This window comes from Lepidochelys kempii, chromosome 11 (genome assembly GCF_965140285.1).
Source record: "Lepidochelys kempii isolate rLepKem1 chromosome 11, rLepKem1.hap1, whole genome shotgun sequence".
NCBI lineage: Eukaryota > Metazoa > Chordata > Testudines > Cheloniidae > Lepidochelys > Lepidochelys kempii.
In genome coordinates, this window is record NC_136390.1 from 4,920,240 (window position 1) to 4,936,523 (window position 16,284).

A 16,284-nucleotide genomic window follows, 5' to 3' on the forward strand; every position below is an offset into this window, starting at 1 on the left:
ATTTATAGAAGTCAAAACATTTCTCAGATTATGCTGTAGATCTGCTCTCCCTCTTCTACTGCTGATGTTTTCTAACAAGAAAATGTGTTAACTTTACACAGACTGCAGAGTAAACCCTCATAAAGTCAGTCTTATTAACAGAAATCTAAAAGTTGTGTGAGATCATTTTGTCTCAACTATAGTAAGTTTTACTGAATATTTTCTTTTCAGGAGGTAAATGCACTTGAATGTGAGATTCAGCTGTTGAAAAACCTGCTGCATGAAAGAATTGTTCAGTATTATGGCTGCTTGAGGGATCCCCCCGAAAGAACACTCTCTATATTCATGGAATACATGCCAGGGGTAAGCAAGAGAGCTCATTGCAGGCTATGAGGCTAATGAGGCTATTCTCATTTCTACAGAATGTGTGCCAACAGTCTAAATCAGGGGTTCTCAAACAGACGGTCATGACCCCTCAGGGGGTCACAAGGTTATTACAGGGAGAGGGAGGGTTGCGAGCTCTCAGCCTCCACCCCCAACCCCCGCTTCACCTTCAGCATTTATAATAGTGTTAAATGTGTTTTTAATTTATAAGGAGGGATTGCACTCGGAGGCTTACTGTGTGAAAGGGGTCACCAATGCAAAAGTTTGAGAACCAATGATCTAAATGGATAAGATTTGCAGGAGCACACACAGATGTTAAGGAAATGTCTGATGATAAATCATTAACCAAAGACAGACACAACTGCATTATAACATTTGAGTTTTGCCTACTGTATTAATTGCTTATTAATTCAGAATTAGAATTAGTTTAGAGAGCACAATATTTGTGTGCTTCTGGCTGACTACTTGCAACAAATGTCTTTTAAAAACAGTTTTGTGAGCTTTTTTTTAACAACTTTTAATCATGTATCTCAAGTTTAACATTCCTTTTTAAGTTTGCATCCACCTCCAGCTTGACTGTGTTCTAGAGATGCTTCTAACAGATGAGGAATATACACAGCTGCCTCTTGAACCAATTAGCAAGCCTATGAAGGGAGTATCCCAGTAGCCATACATAGGACTCCTGTTGACTTGGGGGGAGAGAGAGAGATCAAGCTCGAGTTCTAAGGTTTAGGTCTCTCTCTCAGTGCATTGGGCACTATTACTAGGTCACTGTGTCAGCCAGTCAAAGATGTTGTGAGGGCAAAAACTAGTTAATAATAGCCAGAGATAAGTTGAAAATTAGATCTTGCAGCTGTCTTTTTGTTGGCACAGAGGCATGTATTGTACTGTCCCTCCTGTCTGCCTACTCCTTTATGGAAATATTTTGCTTTCTGAAAACTGCAGATTTTCACTTATTCACAAAATAGAACAAGCAGACCTGAGTATAGTAAGATGCAGTTGTTTCATGTATCCCTAAATGTTCATAAGTAATTGCTGCATTCTAGTTTGTTGTTATAAGTCTGCACAGAAGAAAAATTAGGATTTTAGATGAGACAAGGATCTCATTTTAGAGACTTGTAAGATTTTCTGAGATCTGGAGGACAGAGTATCAAAGTATGCAGTTTTAAAGACCTGTATAGTTTTGGGTTTTTGTCTTGGTACTGTTCCTTTTAAACCATTAAAGTGTGTAATTTAAAATGGCCAACCCAAATTGTATTAAGATATTTAGAAAAACATCAGATGTAGGCTGAGACTTTTTTTTTATGCCAAGTTTCTGCCTGTTGTTTTATTGAGACCTAAAACTTATTAAACAACATATTTTTAAATGTCATGCTCTGGGTTGTCCAGATCGTTTTCTCCGTTTGTTGTCTCTCAGAGTGTAAGATGGATTGGGTGCGGTCAATGGCTGTGTCGTGTACAGTGCCAAACACAGCATCATCATGTAACTAGTAAATCTCTAAAAAATCATGCTTAGAAGGAAAATACTCTACTGTGTTACCTGTACAGCAGCTCAGCAACATTTAAACTATTTGGTATTTTTAAAATTCATTGTCTTGATAACATTTCTGTGTATCATTATGCTCCTGTTAAAGGCTGAATCATTTAGTTTAGCTGGAGATATAACTGCTAATGTGAATTAAGCTGATCCGGAGAAGTCGTAGAGCCTTGCATCTCTAAATTTCTGGTACAAACTTCATACAATCCAGTTATTTTTTAATAATGGTTAAAAGATAAATTATTCTATCATTCTTAAAAGTGCTATAATTATTAATACTTTTTCTTTTTGGCCACAGGGTTCCATTAAGGACCAGTTAAAAGCATATGGAGCACTCACAGAGAATGTGACCCGAAAATACACACGGCAGATTTTGGAGGGAGTTTACTATTTGCACAGTAATATGATTGTACATAGAGATATTAAAGGTAATTGAAGAAGAGATGTGAGTTCTGCTTTCTCTACTCCAAATAAGCAACATGACCTTGAAACATTTGAAGCTTCATAAACCAAAGGGAAATGATTGCAATAAAATTAAAGGGTCACTGCTAAATTTCTGATGCCAGAATATTGGCTTAACTTCAAGCAGTTCCATCAGGATTTACTTCAATAGTCCAGTCTTTGTAATGTTTTTCAAACCTGAAAATTGCCAATGTTGCAAACTGAGAAAAAAAAATGTTTTAGTGAGTAATGGGATACTAATAGGGGTATATATGACTGTTTTAATATCAGGACTTTTCAAAACATTTATTTATGAACAACAATCCAGCGAACACAATGTTGAAACCCTTAGCGAGCGTGAGTAAATCTGGTGGACATAACTGTATCATAGCTGCTAAAATTGCTACATTATTTTCCTGTTTATGTGTCAATATAATTTTTTGTAAATTTCAAGGTGACAGATTTCAACTATCCTGCTTATACCAAGTTAAATAAATTTGTAAACCTAAAAGTATGTCATTCACTTTAAACATGATATGAAGATGCAGATTTTCTGAGTGCTCTAGGCACTTTCCTTCCTTACTTCACTTCTTTCTTACCCAACCAGTTCCCTTTTATTTATTCTTAATATAAGATAGATTTGGCAAGTCAATAACTTTCTCAGAAAGTTCATAGAAAGGACCTCCATAATTCCCAGGGGGTTGCAAATCAGTGTCAGGGAGCTGTGGCCACCCTGCCATTTTTATATTGCTAAATGGGGGGATAGGTAGTCCTGGTTAGAGGAATGGAGACCCCTAGAGCACTCTGATAATGGAAAAGGTTGAGAAGCTCTGAGTTAATCCAGCACTTTTTTTTTTCCAAATTGGTCAATTTTTGAAATAACCTGCAAACTCTTAGATGACAGAGGTGCCCCTAATATTCTGCCCTCCGGATTTTGACTTTATTTTTGTTCATTAAATTATTTCAAATATAACTTCATTTAAGATTAGAATCAGGCCCCATATATTCCACAGCAAGAACTCTTAAATTCTGCAGCAACATCACTTTATTCTAAGGCCATGAAATAGTCTCTTGTCCCCATCCCCACCACGACTGCCAGTACACACACAGCTGTAGCTCAGAGTGGAAAATAGTCATTAATGTAAAATTCATTCATGATTGTCAGTTGTGGGATTTTATTATGTTCTCCGGATGGCCCAGTTCCGCTACCTGAGCCTCAACTCCCAGGGTGTTGCCCAGAGAACTCAGCTCAGATCTTCCTTTTTCTCATAAGAGTCAGGAAAGTTGGAAGCAGCTAGCTTTAGCAGTTTACCTCCTTAGCTGACCTAGTCTCTTGCTTCCTAGCCTATCAAACTACGCGTCCATCTCCTCTCGTCCTTAGATGCAAGCTGGATTCTAGCTCTGGCTCCCCAACTTCCTGTTACCTGGCTCCAGCGAACTCTGCAGGGATCATGCACTGTAATTCAATTAACTTCCCCTTATGCGCAAAGCTGCAGAGCAAGAGGTAGTGCAGGCAGCCCAGGGACACACACAAAAATGTTGGTTGCCAGGCTGCAGCAAAATGATGAATTCCATGGCATTTTGGAAATATGCCAAATTATGCAGCTGTGGAATTGTGGCATCCACAGAGACTTGAGTGAGACAAATAGGGCAGGTTATGCCTCAGGACTATAATTTTCAGACTCTCTGCAGATGCAGGTAGATGACACTGCATCAGTTACACTTGGTTCAGATTTCAGAGGTTTTTTTCTCCAACCATAGGGGCTAGAAATAATTTTTAAAATGAAAGCTCAGATTCTAGAGAACAGTTCTGAGCAAGGGGCAAGTTCTGTGCCATGTAATATACTTGGCTGTTGTTATAATGCATCAGTTAAACCAAATGTGTGTTGATTCACTCTCATGCAGTTGATTGGCTTTTACTGACTATAAAGCAGAGATTTTTCTTTTTCTTCCAGGAGCAAATATTCTGCGGGATTCAGCAGGCAATGTGAAGCTAGGTGATTTCGGTGCCAGCAAGCGACTTCAGACTATCTGTCTCTCTGGCACGGGAATGAAGTCTGTCATGGGGACTCCATACTGGATGAGTCCTGAAGTTATCAGTGGAGAAGGGTATGGGAGAAAAGCAGATATCTGGTAGGTCAAAGAGCTATTCTAATGAAAAACAGCTACATACTACCCCAGAGGAGATGTCCTTGTGGTCAACTGTGCAAAATATAAATTTTCATTATTTTAAGCGTGAGCGCACTCATTATGTGTTTCTGGTTGCCCAAGGTGAAAACAAGCTATGTAGACAATGAAGAATATATTGGGGCAGGGGATCAGTTAACACTAAACAGATTGGTTTTTGTATATCAGTGACTGTGCTGACTGACTTAGGACCACAAGAGAACACTGTGGACCAAGCTCACATGAAGTTAGGCCTATCTGGCATACTTGTAAATACTAGAGGGGCACTAACATAGGAAAATGTCACAATTCATTCAGTTCAGTGATTAATGAAAGTTACCTAAGTAGCATTTGCCCAAACCATATCATGAGCACAACCATGTTGAGAGGGGAAGAGGCTAATTTGTTTTAGTTTTATTTCTTTCTTCTGCTCCCTTGTATACCTGAAGGTCTCTACCATATGTTAACAGAATGGATTACGTGTTGAGTTTACTTAGCTATCACACAAAATATAACACCAACATATTTTATACTGAAGATTTTATTTAAAAAAAGAAACTGCAACATTCAGAACAGTAGAACTAAGGGAGCATTGTGATTTGAAGAGCTCTTTGAGTGAAATGACACAACTATTTGCAAGTGCATTGTACTCTGGATGGTTGATACTCAAAAGGTCTCAAAATTAATAATTTTATTTATATAGTGTCCCATTCCCCATCAAAATGCTTGGGACACAAAACACACAGTGAAATATCACCATCTTACAAGAATGAGAATAATTCTTCTTTGAGTGCTGTCCCTGTGGGTGCTCCACTTCAGGTGCCAGTGTGTCCTGGCGCCGCCGATCAGAGATTTTTTGGTAGCAGTGCCTGGTCGGGATGCCCGTGCGCAGTAGCTGTTTCGCGATGTCGTTGGCACTTCATTTCGTGCTCGCGTGTCCCAACCCCCCTCAGTTCCTTCTCAGCCGTCCTCGGCTGCAGACAGAGCTCCAACGGCAGTGTCACAAAATTACCTAGAAAAGAATTTGAAATAGTTATTAGTTCAGTTTAGTCCCCAGTAGTTAGTTCATTGTTAGTCTTAGGTTTCCGTTTTAACCATTTAGACTTTTTCTTTTAAAAAAAAAACAACAAAACCCACTCAGGAGTTCCCTTTCCCCCTTTTTCTTTTATTGTCCTGTGACTTAAGTTGGACTCTGAAAATGCCAAGCTCTCCTGAGTTTAAAAGATGCACTTCGTGTAAGGACACAATGCCTGTCTCTGATGGATACTCACAGTGTGTCCGCTGCTTACGGGAAGAGCACATTTCTCTAAAATGTTCCCATTGCAGCAACCTTAAAGCCAGAGCAAGGAGGGAGAGGGATTTCTCCATAAGAATAATTTTAACACCACTGTCTGATAGCACTGCCACTAAACTGTGGAGTTGGCCCAGAAATTCAGATTGCTGGCTCTAGCATTTGTAAATCTTATTTTTCAAGTAAGAAATTAACGTGCTGTCTAGATAAACTGACCATGTGTCAGTGGGTCACAGCTGAGGATGCCAGATTCAGGACAAACTGCTGAGAAATAGGGCAGACTTACCCCCAAACTGATAGTTATTCTATCATAAGATATACCAAGCCAGTAATAAAAGTAAACTTCTGTCTCACCACACTGGTTAACAAGAAATAAAAAATGCAGTCTCTTTAGGCATTCCAGCACTTATTTTACCACCTAGACACTATACTTTATGATGAGTGGTTATTGAAAACCAATTTCATCAAACAGGGTTCTTCTGGTCTCTCAAGATCAGCCAGATCGCCAGATCAATATATAACTCAGATCTTACCCACTAATCACACTGTTGCCAGTCCTTTAGTGGCTAAAATCTAAAGATTTATTTTTAAGAGAAAAGAAGTAGTTTAAAATGGTTGAGGAATTCATTGCAATGATTATATGCATAAATTCTTATATCAGTGATGGAATAAACAATGATGGAATAAACTGCTAGTTTGAAAAAGTCTATCTGGAAGTTACCCAAATAGCTTGGGGATTATGAGTCCTTGTTTAGAGCTTCCTTGTTAGAAATTCAGTCCAGAAAAATGAAGCAGGACATGAAGACAAAATGGAGATGTTTCCAAGGGTCTTTTATACCTTCTCCCATGTGAGTGGAATATTACTGTCCAAACAAAGTTCTCAGTCTCAGTTTGTGGAAAATTATAGGCACAAGGTGGATTCCAGGGTCACATGAGCAAGTCACATAAACATCTGCCACTGAAATAATTGCATTCAGGTTAGCTGACATGTGGAGCAGGACATAAGTTGTGATTTGCAGTAGCTAGCATGACCTTCAAATCAAGTGTGTAATTATAGACGTGATAAAAGTCTGTTTTTTCAATTGAATTGAGTTGCAATGATGTGTGGGCAACAATCTTCCATTTGTGGCATTTCAGTAAGCTTCCATGTTGTAGTTTTTGTTTCCACGGGGGAGAACATCATTCTGTTTGTAACCTGCTCTTTTACTTTCACCTCTGTTTCAGGAGCGTAGGTTGTACAGTGGTAGAAATGCTCACTGAGAAACCCCCTTGGGCAGAGTATGAAGCAATGGCTGCCATCTTTAAAATTGCCACCCAGCCAACCAATCCACAGCTGCCACCTCATGTCTCGGACCATGGTCGGGATTTCCTCAAGCGGATTTTTATCGAGGCCAAGTTGCGACCATCTGCAGATGAACTGCTAAGACACACATTTGCACATTATCACTAACAGCCTGCCTCAACTCAGCTTGCATCTACTGCATTTATTTTCTATTTGACTGCACTTTTATTTTTATTTTTGTACAAAAAAAGGAGAAAAAAGACAAGAGAGAAAACATATTTCTCTTGATTCTTTGTTTCACTTAGATTATAAGCAAGAATCTAAATTTTTGTATTTAGAATGAGGGTCCCCCCTCCCGACCTAGAACCTTTTGTTTCTGTAATGTACTGATGTGGTTCACAGATAAAGCACTTTAGTACATATTCATTCCTTAACTAAGGGGAAAACAGACATGTGACTTGGACTGTCAAGAACTGTAACGTTTTCTAACACCGCTGACTGTCTCAGGATGCAGGGAAAAATACATTAGCAGCTAGCATGCAGGGAGAATAAAATCATTATCTGTGATTTGTTCTTTGTACTGTAGGTAGTTGCTGCTGAGGGTTTTAAGTTATATTTTAGCTTGTTAATCAGTTTCTGAATATCACACTTGAGGCATGAACCCACAGTTCTGGAAATTAATTAGAAAGCTCAAAGAACTTAGAACCCTCAGTAGAGAATGCTCTGCATAATAGAGCACCTGCCTGACACTTCCTTTGTGACCAAAAGAAAATAAGGCAGGAGCGTAACCCTAAATCAGTAGTTGGTGGGAGCTGGTATAAAGTTATTCTGTTACCTTCATAGATCAAAAATTACAGGTAAATCAATTATTATAGATCCAAACTTCTAGAGACTGCAAAGCTCAGGGGGTAGTCTCCATAATGAAGAAACAAAAAATAACCAAAAAGATCAACAGATAAATAGAAATAAGTCAGGAGAATCCTTACCCCCTGCAGCTGCCAAAGATACACTTACTATAGAAGTTAAGGGGGTGGGAGGAGTCACTTCCCTTAGGTGATTATCTCACACCGGTTTGTGTCTTACAAAGTCGTTCACCATCCAATGAATGTCAAAGAAAAAAATTAATCCTTATTTACTGTATGCATTATCTGACTATCCAAATGATCACCAAGGAATAAGACATTCAGAACAATTGTCAGAGACTGAGAAGGAATGTATTTTGAAGGTCATGCAACTGAATATAATAACAGGTTTTAGGGTAGCAGCTGTGTTAGTCTGTATTCGCAAACAGAAAAGGAGTACTTGTGGCACCTTAGAGACTAATAATAAATGTGTTCGTCTCTAAGGTGCCACAAGTACTCCTTTTCTTTTTTCTGAATATAATAATCCTTCTCAAATTGTTTTAAATGCGATTGTTTTAATAACACAATCCAGTTATTAGGATGTTAGAAAAAGTCCCTGAAATAAAATGAATTCTAATTCCTTGTGTCTAATTCCATTAGTGTCAATTGACAACAAGGCACTTCAAGACTTCTTAGGTCATATTTTTCAAGCAGCAATGATGATAAAAAAAAACTTTAAAATGCCTCTTTCCTAGGGAAAGCATTAAAAGCAGTCAACATAGAAACATCAGGGACAGACCATACAGAAAAAGTGGAATATTTTTAAAGCTGCTTGTGTGACGTAGCAATTGTACATGAATTTTGAAAATGAAGTCTAACTAAACAAAGAGCAGCAGCACAATGTGTCATGCTGAGTTTTGCATTAAAAATGACCAAAGATGTAAAAGGAACAAAGCAACTAAATAGTATGAGTCTACAATTTTGCAATCCAGAAGGATCAAACTGTGCTAGATCTCAGACAGTCATAAACTGTTTATTTATCTTTTCCATCTCTAGAACAGGGCAGTAAAAGAGTAAAATTCTGAGACAAAATCTCACAGTCCTTGAACAGCTCCACTGAAAAATACTGATGAGAAGCATTTACTAACTGACTTCACTTTAGAGAGAGAAGTCAAACCCTCCCATCTTTATAAAAGTATGCAATATACAGAATTTGAGAGAGAGTTTGGAAATAAGTTCTTTGACCTATATAACTTAAGTTTGATTCTTGATAGTATGATTGATTCACTGGTTGCCTATCTTACCCTCACAGTTATGTAAAGACGGAATGTGCTGATGCTTTGGACATCAAACCATTCTGGCAAGACTTTGTGTAATGGTTCCAAGAGTCCACTGTGCTTTTTGTCCTTATTAGGACTATCAAAAGCTTGAGGTGCATGAAAATTAAGAAATGAATGTATTGGGGCTACAATGAGAAATTAAAGTGTTGGCTCACGAGACAGAGACTCTTGAGGTTTCTGAATTTTTATTTTGCGAATTTAGCTGCTAAATTGTGTATCAGCAGCATAACTAGGAGTCTGGATCTATCCTAATCCATTTACCTGTAGTAGGTGAACAATTATTCTTCTATTGGGGTCACGATCACAATATTTTGGACAGGTGGCCTATTCTAGTTGTCTGTTTTCTGTGATTATTGTGACTTTTATCTGGTTGGTCATTTTGTTGGTCATGGTAAGCAGCAGTGCAGGGTTTACATGCATGAGATGAGAGTTCAGTCAGGGAAAACCCATGAGCCAAAATTAAAGTAAACTTGTGTTCACTTTCTTTGGCTTCTTTGTCACTCTATGGAAGCAGTCTATGGAAAGAATCTGCATGAACCTTTGTGCTGTAAAGGACCTTTGCTTCATAAGCAAAATTTAGTGGCAGTGGGGACAGTATGGGGAGTTATGTAGAGACTGTCTTTAAAATACAGTAGAACCTCAGAGTTATGAACACTAGAGTTACGAACTGACTGGTCAACTACACACCTCATCTGTAACCAGAAGTACTTAATCAGGCAGCAAAGACAAAAACGCAGCAAAGACTATACAGCACAGTACAGTGTTAAATGTAAACTACTAAAAAAGTAAAGGGAAAGTTTTAAAAAAAGGTTTGACAAGGTAAGGAAACTATCTGTACTTATTTCATTTAAATTAAGATGGTTAAAGCCGCATTTTTCTTCTGCACAATAAAGGTTCAAAGCTGTATTAAGTCAATGTTCAGTTGTAAACTTTTGAAAGAATCACCATAACATTTTGTTCAGACTTATGAACAACCTCCTTTCCTGAGATGTTTGAAACTCTGAGGTTCTACTGTAGACTAATAGTTTACATAATGTACAAACCATATATCTGAAATTGATTTCAAACGAATTAAGAAGGTATCAAAAGCCAAGCTGAAAATGTACATATATAGACAGTGGTATCTGAAAGGGTAAGAAAGTCATTTATATTACCAAAAAGTACAAAAAATGAACTTTAAAGGGAAAATGTAACCAGGTTTAACTGCAGCACTCAGAAATTTTAAAGATACTCTTGGATCAATAAAAGAAACTGCTCTCTGAAGCTTGAAGTTTTTAAAAAATATACCCTATTTGCAAGGCAGAGTTGGCTTCTCTATGCTGCAGTGTCATTTCTTAGCTGTGACTGGAAAACAAAACAAAAAAACCCAAGACTGCTGCTTTTGTGCCTTTTTAAAAGATTGCTTTCTGTCTTGACAATGGTAAACTGGTTTGAGATTGGGAAAAGAGAGAACTTGCAGAATAATACAAAGTTTTAAAAACTTTTAGGCATAGTTTTCCCCTTAAAATATAATTCCATCTGAATTGTAAATTGTTGGACATATCAGAAAGCTACTGAGGCAATATAGTACCTCTTTAATTATGACTAATTTCACCAGTTTTGTTGTTCATGATTAAGATCTTGTCATATGAATCACAAGAAGGACTGAACTATTTTTTTACCCTTGGGAGAACCTCCCAACCGATCTAAGCTACTTATGTATAACCCTTTAAACAATTACTGTATAAAATAAAACTATATTTTGAGCTAGAAATAGGAACTATTGAAGCTAGTCAAATTCTGCCTTTTGAGAAACAGGCAGTACATTCATTCCCTTGCATGTTGCATTTTTGGAAACTTGGTAAGATCATGTTGAGGTAAAATGGTTTTTGTGTTATCTGCTTTTAATGATGGTGCAGTAGATCCCTACATGTCCATAAGGCATCTAGCACATCACTGGCAGTATAACTAATACAATTTATGTCTATAATTCTGAAGGTGCATGGAGCTGCATAATTAAAATCCCATTGAAGATGAGGGTCATGAAGCAAGATTTCTCTGCGCCACTTTGAATAACCTACCAACTAACATTAGAGTATTTTAGAATCGTTAACTTGTGAGTACTACGTCCAATTATGAGAAAATGTCAGTGGAACAGAATGTTGTCACAGGGTTTTGGTCTCCTCCTATGTCAATACCAAAGCAGAACTGGGCTTACAGAAGTGTCAAGATTTATTGGGAGAGGAGAAATGCTTATTTTCAAATCAGGAGCTGTTGATCTGGCAACTATTTTTTATTACACTGACTTTATTTCTGTTACATCTGTTTAGTAATAAATATTTAACAACTTGTCTGTAAATTGGTTTTAATAGTGAGCTAGTCGCTGCATAATTCTGATATGCTGCATTCTTATTGGCTTATATAACCAGTAGGTTTGTACTTCAGCCAGTCAGAAATAAGCTTATTAATTAAACTACAGTTTTCTGTGTATTTTTTAATAAGCTGGTTTCTATCTGATTGAAATGGAGAAAAATATGAATAACTTATGGCTGGCACAGACTCCATTTGTAAAAACAAACAATGTGCTTTGGTACAAGTTCAGTCCTGTCTAAGGGGAGAATGATGTGCAGTGATGATTTTAAGAAAATGCTTACTTTACAAAAAAGAATTGAGTAGAATTTCAGTTAATCTAAACCACAAACTATACTTTATGCATACATAATTCCTTCCAATTTTTTAGGCAAAATTTTTGAGTAATAGTTCAGGGTACGTTTCAAATTGAGCTAAACTGTCCTTTTGGTTATAATATTGAAAAATAATTTAACAGCTGTCTCTTCAGCTAGTGCCTTTTTATCTGTATGCCTTAATTTTGTTTTTGTATAGACACCATATTTAAATCATATGGCCGTCTAATTATTCAGTGCCACCAAAATAGTCTTTAAAAATATATGCAAGTTTCCAAGGCAGAACTCACTAACTACATCAAAAGTTGTACTTTAACTAGTATCTGTAGCAGACTTTTAGGTTGAGAATTTACTACAGTTGTTTTTAAATGATAAAAATACTTAGCACCTACAGTGCTCTCCTTTTTCAGAGTACTGTACAAACATTCCAACAAGGATGTTAGTGTTATCCCCATTTTACAGATTGGAAAACTGAGACGTGGGCTAGATAACTTGCCCAAGATCATAGGCTTAGACATGCCACTTGCTATACGTGGTACTGTACTATAATAAAGGAAGTTTGGCTAAGAAAAGTGTTAAGACAGAGCCAATACTACTGCACAAATTAGCAGATAGTTCAAATGAGCTACCTTTGTTTCCAATGATATTGTGTTCTCTTCTTTTAAATAATCCTAACTCTGCCATTGTCTTGAATGAAAGCGTTCCCGCTAGAAGCAGAAGGTACAGTGCAGTATAGTAAGCCATTCCTTCAGACAACATTGACCAGTGTCAAACTGCCGCTTCAGAGACTTGAGCAAATTGGTCAGATCTACAGTTGTTTAGAAGTAAATTTATTTGTTAGCTTTTTAATCGTCTAGTTCTTTAAACTTTATCATGAATATAAAAAAAGCATATTTTTGTGTGCTTGAATGGAAACCCATATGGTGTTTTTTGGAATAGCAAAGGTATTACTGCCCATACCATTTCTTATTGCTGGGAACTTCCTATCTTGTATTCATGACAAGTATGCAGTGTCAAATCACTTAAAAAACCAAAGCTTTTCTATCCCCTCTACAAGAGCCAAAAGTGATGTTTCGTAGATTAGTACTATTACTCATCCTTATCTACCAGTAAACTATTGCTAAATGGAATAAAACAGGTACTAGTAAAAGTTATGTCCAGCACTGCCCATTTTTAAGGATAGGTTTGGAGGCTCCTCGTTGCTGTTTTGAGATGCAAAATTCATTCCAGCATTAAAAGGAAAAGTTTGAAAAAAGATCTACACGATCTTATTGACATCACTAACATAATGCACAAACTTGGTGATTAAATTCCTTTCCTATGATATTCTTTATAGCCAAGTTTGAGCTTGGGGGCATTTAAGGAAAGCCATGAAGAAAAGTAGATTTATGATCTGAACTGCTCGTAGTGCCATAGCAAACCAGAAGACTTCAGAGGTTGCTGCAGGAAGCAGTCCTTTTAATTTAAGAGCCAAATCTCACCCCTAGATACAAGGGACTTCCACTGCCCTTAAGGGGAGAGCCACGAATGCACACTGGAGGGAGCAGAATTTCCCCCAAGATAGGATTTCTAAGTCATTAAACTCCACATCAGGAACAAAGAGTGCTTTTGCATTTAACCTTTGTTTGGCTGATTTACGTTTTAAATTTCTTTGGCATTACTTCAGTACCTTTTTTGGATCATATTTGAGCAATACCTTGGGGAAAATCTGTAGCAACTAAAGGTGTAATTCAGTTGACCTCTCACGTATTGAAAGGACAGAATTTAGTAAGCTCATTTTGACTAGCTTTTTTTTTTCCATTATTTTTTTAAAAGGGGAGAAAAACTGGATAAAAATTAGTGAAAATTTGGCCCTGATCATTCAGTTGTTATGCTGGTGGGACTCCTGCTGGTAAGGATTGCAGGATCAGGCTCCTTGCGGGGAGGAGAGAAGAAAGATAATATGGGTTTACACTGAATGTAAGGTGGGAAATATTTCAGAAAGTTTTGCATCTTTTCCCCCTATAATAGATCTTCTTTCCCCCTCCCCCAAGAATATATAAATGTGGATATAAAGACAAGCATTGAATTTTTTGTCAGTTTCACAGTGTTTATCTTTCGCTAATACTGGTTTAAATCTTGATGTCATTCATTCTAAAATGTAAATGGTTTGTTAAAACTTGTCTGCCATCTCAGATGTCACACAGTTCATTTAATGGAATATCATTGTAAATAAATGTTGGAGACTTGGATAAGTTTGAAAGTAGGCTTTTTAATTTTCACAATGCTATGAATAAATGTGTAAATTTGCCCTTTTGATCTAATGTACATTTTTATGTAGCTGTTAAATTCTCTATATTTAATCTATCAGTTTCTCTCTGTATATGTTTTTACTCTCAGTTGAATGCTGGGCACAGTTTGTAATGTATACACAAAGGTGTTTTTTTCTATCAATGTTGACTTTTTTGCACATTTTTGAAAATGTTTAATTTGTACACTGATTTAATACTCTGACCAATTGTTGATGGGCGTATGAGAATCAAGTATGTGTGCAATGTACTACTGTTTGGATGTATGTTTTTTTATTACTTTTGAGATGTTGCTATCAGTAACTGCACTGCTGTTGCTGCTTTAAATGGAATATCTTGTGTACAAGTGTATTAGCCTATGGTTATATCTTGGTTGAGGAACTCAGGAGTTGAGCATTGCTTACTAGTTCTATAATGTGTCTAACAACTTTCCCAACTTTAAAGTATACTTGTAATTCTGTATATGAACTTTGTGTGCGTGCGTACGCGGTGTGTACACACACACACAGAAATATCCCAGTTGTCTTATTCCACAGTTTCATTTCTACATTTTTATGAACTTGTTTTTTAAGGGTACTATGTTTAGTTAGAATAATTAAATATATAAAAGCTTTGAGAGATAATTTACTAGATAAATATATTTTCAGCTGGCTGATGTTCAGAAAATATTTTTTTAATTTTGTTTTTAATCATTCAAAATGTATTTGTATTTCCAAAATTGGACATGAATTGTACTTAGAAGTATATTAAAACACTCTGGAGGGACAACAGTGGGATTTCTCTTTAAGACTTTTGTAAAAAACCAAAATGCTAATGTGTCAGTGATACGGAGAAAATCCACTGTTGTGAAAAGGGGAAAGCAATCTTTGAATTCTCAGAGCTACTTGAAAAAATGTGAGGGGGGGGAAAAAATCAATCTTGGAAAAGTCAGATTTTTCCATCTCCTGTTCTATGTGTTACATTTAATGGTAATGCTTCTCTTTCTTTATCCTTTCCCATTTCTAGTTTTCTGGTATTAGAAAAGATAAAGCATGTTACTATATTGTTGATTGATTGGCGCATGAGATAAGAACATGCTTTAAAAATGTGGCTTACTCCTTTCAAGAATACTAGTCAAACTTTTGACTTCCATTTTGATTAACATTTTTGTGGCTTAAAAAAAAAAATCCTGTATAATGTTTAAAGTGATACCCAAGTAAAAATCCTCATGCTAGGTATACAGTGCACTGTTGAATGTCTCTAAATCCATAGTTTAGGAAAAGAGCCAGTATACTCTGTCAAACAAAGGACCTACTAATTGCCTGGTACGGTGTGGTTTCTTCCACTTTTCGTGCACATTTTGACTTTGTTACATTCTCAAAATTGTGCTTGTAAAAATGTATAAAAAACTTTTTTGATTTTTTTTACTTTTTTATGTATTTACCTGTTTTATTTTCTTGCTGGTAAATGGCTTTTATTTTGTTTGGGTTGGGTTTTTTTTGTATCGGATGTAAAAGAAGCCATGTTTATATTTTGTGTTTGACCAATGACTTTGTTTATATGAAATTTATATATTGTTGGTACACATCTTTGTTTAGGTTGATCATGCATGAGGACCTGCAAGAATTAGCACAATGAAAGATTGCTTTTTCTTCCAAATTTTTATTCATTTTTGAAAGGTTATGGTGCAGAGGTTTACTGGATGTAACCTTATGAACTATGGAACGACTATAGATAATGGCACTTTGAGTGTTAATAAAACAAAATATTTATTTCCAATTTGTTTTTCCCTTCATTTATTTTATGTTTTCAAAACAGCAAATTTACACGCTTCACATACTACATTTGCCTGCAACACTAGACTAGTCTGTTCAAAGTAAAGCAAAGTATATAACATGGTACAGAAAGCATCTCTCAACATCCATGAGTTAGAATGTTTAAATCTACAAAGATCCTCTTATAAATGCAAAGATCGTGGAAATAAAAAACGATCACCCTCTCATGCTGTAAAGCAAATGCCTCTGATTTTTGTTATACAGTAAAAACTGGCCTGCGTAACTGAGATGGGAACCAGGAGCACAGTGTTCAACTC

General features: G+C 36.6%; 1 protein-coding gene across 1 annotated transcript in view; it reads left to right on the forward strand.

The window, feature by feature from the left end:
• Window positions 1-15,971, forward strand: part of MAP3K2 (mitogen-activated protein kinase kinase kinase 2) — a 92,533-nt gene extending 76,562 nt beyond the window's left edge. The window contains exons 14-17 of the mRNA XM_073305011.2: window positions 211-342; window positions 2,199-2,328; window positions 4,297-4,474; window positions 7,023-15,971. Coding sequence (XP_073161112.1) covers window positions 211-342; window positions 2,199-2,328; window positions 4,297-4,474; window positions 7,023-7,248 — 666 coding nt within the window. The 3' untranslated portion in view covers window positions 7,249-15,971. The remainder of the gene's footprint in view (window positions 1-210; window positions 343-2,198; window positions 2,329-4,296; window positions 4,475-7,022) is intronic.
• Window positions 15,972-16,284: the final 313 nt, after the last annotated feature.